We start from the raw sequence: 6143 nt of genomic DNA, 5'->3' as shown, positions 1-6143 counted from the left end.
TCGTACTTTCCTCCCTAGAGATGACTTATGGGAACAACAAATGCCTGCTATCACGTGAGACATACTACTACTGGGTTACAAATAGGCTAACCTAAAACAAACCTGCCAAACATAAGCATGTTAAACTCCCATCTTCACTTGGGCCCGCACTACGTAGTTATATGTAGCATCAATTAGATTAAATCACTGAAAGAGGACGGGGAAGAGAGTCAAACAAACCAGCCAACTGTGGGATTTGTGCTGTTTTTTTTTTTTTATTGTGTTTTCAATGGAGAAATACATCATCTGTTTACAAAATAGCTCTTGAAAAATACAAGGAGTACAGATACTATAAAACAAAGCAAACTCCAGTCATGAGACACTACTTACATCATGCGAAAGCAACAGTCTGATCTCCAGGTTATGGAAACTAGAAGTAAAAAGTCACTACACAGAAAAGATCCACGTCTCCAGCCTGGTGAAACTTGGATGCAGTTACATGGAACGTTTATTAAACTGAATTTATCCCCAATGTGTAAACAAAACGACAAGACTAAATCTGTGCCTGGTGATGTCAATCTAACTCTGAAGCTACACACACAGACACCGGGACATGTCACCTGTTAGCGGACCGTCTTCTTTACTCACGTGGGAGGTGGGAGGTGGGAGGTGGGAGGAAGGGAAGGGTGGCTGCAGAGCAGGAGGTGGGGAGTAGAACACTGCATATAACAATGTAAGTGGTAAAGAAAGCCTTAACCGATGCATAGCTAAGGGGAAGGACTGTACTCCAACCTTGGAAATTAATTTAGAAGGAAGGGAAAGTTTAAGTAATTGCAGTGTAACATGAAAATGTGTGTGTGTGTGAGAGAGAATGCAGCAAAACGAAGGATCCCAAAACCATGCTCATATAGAGGTCTGCTGCTACAGGTCTGCTTTACCCAGATTAACTGAGAGTAACGTCTGGCACCCGTCAGACGTCACAAGATGACAAGAATTCTGCTACGTAATTATGAGAAATCATTGTCTGTAAAGGAGGCTTCTAACTTTTTGATAGAACAAAAAAATTCAAAAGTGGAGAGCTGACTAAACGTCAAGGGCTTACTAGAAGTGATTTTTAAAATGTTTCTGTATGTAAAATTCACTGACAAAGTTTGATAAACTGGTTACAAATAAAAATTATTTTAAAAATCTGGAAGAAAATGCCTTTTTGCCAACTTTTAAAATTGAAAATCAATGTCTAAGACAGGAACAGGAGTTCTGTGGAGTGTACAAAATCCTCTCAAAGATCAAATGGCCATCCTCTGGAGATGCTTCACGGGGATGGCTTTCAGTCATTCTCGAGTTCTAGCCATGGGACCAAAGTTAGTGTTCTGTGTCATGTAGCCACAGGGTCACGGTTACATGTCATGGCTTAGAAAAATACTGGCATTCTGGTTTCTGTGAAATAAGCATTACCTTGTGCATACAAGCAAAAGGGAAAAAGAAAGGCAAAAAAAAGGGGGTGGGATGGGGAAGAGGAGAAAGCACTGTTGTTTTGAAGACTAACAGACTGAAGGCAAAAGAACAGAGCTTGAGAAAGCTCGAAGACCACACTTGTTGGTTGACTGCTGATTTGTATGCACTATAAAACAACTCTATAAATAAAAGGAATATATACTTCTTAATCATAACCTCATCAAAACCAAGTATCGCCTAATTCTTCTTTCAGTGTCCAAAGTATACCTTAGTATTGACAATTCACCCTAAGGGCTATAGCTGCCCTTAAGGACTGAGCCAGGTGTCCTCCTGTCCTTTCTGAGGCAGAATGGTACACCACTGCACAAGGTATCCAATTTAAAGACTAATTGTAAAGAAAATTCTTTGGGAAAAAAATTGAAAATCCATTAAGCTGAAAATCTAAAATTAGTTCTACTTTCTAATAAAAAAAATACATAAAAGTGCATCATCAGAATAAGGAGTTCTTATGCCAGTTTGTATTGCAATTTTCCAAACAATGCATCACAAATAAACCCGATCCGGATGTCAATTATGGATACAAACATAACTTGAGGGTTTTGTTTTGTTTCCTTCTTAAAGGCAGTAATTTTTCTGCAATAGTTAATGCAACTGTTGCTAACACAATAATAACAGTACTCCTGGCTCCGCATACTAACCTGGACTTCTGATCAAGTGCTGAAGAGCCCAAGTAAGGAGGTCACCGAACAACTACACCCACTGTCAGTCAGGTCTAGTCTCGTCCCTCCAGTCTCCTTTTTTTTCCTTTCTTTCTTTCTTTCTTTTGTTTAAGCATCTGAAGACAACAGGTTGCGTTGGCAGATACTGTTTATGGACCCTGAGGTGGTTTTACCGATTCAGTCTCAGTTTTATTGAATTCTTGATAACAGGAATAGGATTTGCAGGGAGAGCAGGGATATCAGAAAGGTCTGTACTGGATGTTTTCTGAGAATGAAAGCAAAGAACACAGCACAGTTTAAAGCACCGTGACTGACAATGGGATGTGTCTCCCACCGCCTTACTCCTAGGAAGAAATGCAGCTTTATTATGAGACACGGACGAGGCAAATAAAAAACAGCAATTCTACATGGAAAATATGCAGCACAAATAAACGTAACTAGTACAATCAGATACATTCTATACTCGCAGAAATGTTCAAAATTGCATAATGTTTTCATGATTTATCAAAAAATTATTCTAATAACTTCAAATACACATCTTAGAAATATGTTTCACAAAATAAAGAATGAAAGAGAAAAAGATATTATTAATAAAATAACATTCGGTTAATGTTGGACTTAGTTAAGGTACTAACTGCTCTAACAAGAAGTGGTGTCGAAGTGCCCTCATGTGGAGGAAATGCTTAAATTCACCTGTTACATAGAACCAGCAGTTAGCCATTATTTTCTGACACTATAAATTATAAAATCAACTATACAACTAAACAATAAGTTATCCCAACTTTTAGGGAATTTAAAAACTTGTACTACAAATTATATTACAAAGCATCTTTAACATTCAAACTACAGAGATAAATCATAAAATGTGGCATAGGAAATTCCCAGACATAGACGCTGAGAGTGTTCATTCGTCTCACATACTCAGCCAGCTACAGTCACAGTAAGTCAGAGCCAATCTACTACTTCCTGTGGCCTTTAACCATGGATTATTCTGAAGCTAATGCAATAAGCATTAATAATTGCTTATGGCAATGCTCCCAATTATCTGTGATTACGTCAATTATGGGGCACTGCTGTATTTAGCACTACCACCTCCTCAGTAAAGCCCCTCCCTAAATCACAGGACACAAACTGCATTCTTTAAAAACAGTATAACTAAGGTGGTTTGATTGGTTTAAAATACTTTTGAAAAAAAAAAAACTTTCAAAGACAACCCTAATGGGGTGCCATGGCTGTGGGGATGTGATGAGTGGACAAACTGCAGAACTGTAGTTGATTAAAAGCATACATAACAAAAACTCTTTCAGAAACACAGCAGAACACTATAGTGTAGGCAGACTGTGGAAGAGTGTGTTTCCCATGAGCACACAGACTCTAAGACACAGCCAAGCACCATGGATGACAGCTGGTTCGGGGATACCTCAGTTAATCTAATTAGTAGGTACTACAAGGGAACATTGTTTTTTGGCCAACATTTGACTTACACTTGTTTTTTTTTTTTTTTAAGTTTAAAAAGATTAAGAAGAAAACCAAGAAACAAGACAAGACTGCTTATATGCATAAGAAACTGTCTCAGCAAACACTATCACTGTCAATTACCCTAAGAAGTTATTTACTGTCTACTAAGTAACTAAATAGAACCAGTACTAAAAACTAAACTGAAACAGAAAAACATCTTAAAAATAAAAAGATCAGGGAGCCAACAAGGCGGTTCCGGAGAGCCTAAGCTACATGCGAATGAACAGAGACGATGGAAATCTCCATGAGCCTTGCAACAGGTCCGGAACAATTGTTTGTCCTTTTTTCACTGCCAGTCTTTGACCTATAAATAAACATTTGCATCATCACATGACAGTGGATCTGAAGGACTTGCAGTGAAAGGGAAAGGCTACAGCCGCCTGCCTCTGCCTCCCTGCCGGCGTTTCACCGCAGAGCTCCAGAGTCTCCGCCCAGCAGATGCGAGGGAGGCCACCCGTCGAAGGCGGACAGAGCTTCCTGACTGCTGGAGCAACAGCTCCAAGCAACTGTCTGCCTGCCTTTAACTAAGCTTACAGGCTTCAATTAACTACTTCCACAAACAAAACTGTAATGGTCTATCATGAGCCTTCATTTGAAATCAATATACCACTCTAATATGGAAACCAGTGAGCAAACTCTCCGTGCTTTTTTTACATGTAGTACCTGAGAGGCCAACAGAGAAGCCGACGCCGGAGCAGATTCTGACTGAACCGCACTTGTCTCCACATCAGCTTGTTCCTGGGAGACAAAGCATGGGGAGAGGGAAAGAGACACTTTTTTAAAAAAAGAAAAAATAATAATCAAAGAGCATAAATGAGTGTAGTGGCTAATAAAGAAGACAGATTAGCAACAGGAGGGTGGAGAGAGGTGTGCCTACATTATGGTATCACATCATGTCATCAGGCCGTTATAGGTTATTGCCCCGTTTCAGAGGCTGAACAATGTGTCTCATAGTTCCCAAATTGCTCTAACTTGGATATTTTAACAAGTACTAGTTAAAGGTATGCACAGGCACTTAGAAAATGTTACCTAGACAATAATTAACAAAAATAGAAAGTCCTCAACTAAGTGGGGGAAATGTACAACGCTGGTAAATACAATTATTCAGAAGCACAAAAGTTGCCCCACATCTGTAATTAGAGTAGCAAACAGCTGTAAACTGTCCTTTCCTTAGAGTCTCTCCTGCCCTCCTCTGCCCAAGTCTCCTGAGAGTGACCCAGTCAACACAGGGTGACCAGTGTCATCCCACGGCAGCTTCACTGGCATAAAGGAGTATATAAAACACCCAAACAAATGAAAATGCAGATAAAAACCGAGTTCTCAAATATGAAGACAGGAGCCATCACTGCTTTCCCTACAAAACAGCAAGGGGTCAACAAGACATGAAGAGTACGACTGGGAGCAGTAGAGCCTGTCACGGGGGCTATTTGGACTATGTGTCAAGTTCTTAAGAATGGATTAAATAAGGAGAGCTGAATGACAGATACTTACAATACCACAACGCTGCAGTGGAAGGTACAAACTTGTTTTTAATGAAAACAGTTGCTGAAAATAAGCAACTAGTAAGTGTGATGATAAAAAACAAACCTTCCAGTGCAGTCATGCAGATTATATAATATATTATGCAGATTATATATTTTCTTGGTTTGCAAAGTACATTACAAATACAAAGTAAAGGTACTGGTGCATATGTACACACACAGCTTGAAAGGCATCAAAAGAATACTTATTAAAATAGTCTTCATGGGAATTTGGCTAAATTGGGAAAGTTAAGCCTTTGGCATACCTCGATTTCTAAAATTAAGTCATTTTCAGTCTTTCAGTTTGAGCAGAGCCAGTATCTTCCTCACTGCCCATCTCAAATTAACAATCTCAAAGCCTGCTGAAAACGATTTTCCTAACTCAGCCCCACTGGCAGCCCCAACAGTGAGTGAGGCTAAAGTCTCCCGGCCTGCCTTGAACTCCAAGTATCAGTCAAGTACTGCTTCAAAGGTTAGCCTCTTCGGCTAAGAGTAGCACTTTCCCCTTCTCTTCCCATGTCTCCCAACCCTCCCTGCCGGGTACTATCACTATTAACACATAAATCCCAGACACCACCATCTTACCTGCTCTCCTCAACTCTAAGTTCCTGTTCCACTCACTGCTCTACTTGCATCAGACTTAGGCATTAATTAACATTAAAAAGAAACTAACAGGTCTCTTAAAAACAGTGGTAAGAGAACCCCACACTCCAGCAGATTCAGCACCGCACTGACAAGCATCGCCACGCGCCTGTCCTTCTACCCGTGCACACTCTAAAGGCTAAGTGAGTATACCTTTGTCTCTGTTTTATCATGTCCACTCAAAGCAAGACAGTTAGCATCTTCACTTGTTTCATCCTGTTTTTAAGAAAAAAAGCTTTATTCTCCAAAATGAAAAATTTAGATTATCTGCCAATTAACGCTTTAATTTAATAAAGTTTTCAAAACTATA

At 39.6% G+C, this 6143-nt stretch overlaps 1 protein-coding gene across 2 annotated transcripts in view; it reads right to left on the bottom strand.

Annotated features, from left to right (window-relative positions):
• Window positions 1-234: 234 nt before the first annotated feature.
• The window catches only part of Papola (poly(A) polymerase alpha), a 48888-nt gene continuing 42979 nt past the window's right edge, over window positions 235-6143 (bottom strand). The window contains exons 20-22 of one of the 2 annotated variants that reach the window (XM_028764476.1): window positions 5987-6049; window positions 4335-4409; window positions 235-2418 (exon numbers count right to left, since the gene is read on the bottom strand). In XM_028764476.1, the coding sequence (XP_028620309.1) occupies window positions 2323-2418; window positions 4335-4409; window positions 5987-6049 (234 nt within the window). In that variant the 3' untranslated portion in view covers window positions 235-2322. The remainder of the gene's footprint in view (window positions 2419-4334; window positions 4410-5986; window positions 6050-6143) is intronic. The other variant, XM_028764477.1, reaches the window with a different exon arrangement.

Source organism: Grammomys surdaster, unplaced genomic scaffold, assembly GCF_004785775.1.
Source record: "Grammomys surdaster isolate TR1022 unplaced genomic scaffold, NIH_TR_1.0 144, whole genome shotgun sequence".
In the NCBI taxonomy this organism is placed as follows: Eukaryota; Metazoa; Chordata; class Mammalia; order Rodentia; family Muridae; genus Grammomys; species Grammomys surdaster.
The sequence above is the reverse complement of the archived record's forward strand: the minus strand, read 5'-3'. Positions and strand labels throughout refer to the sequence as shown.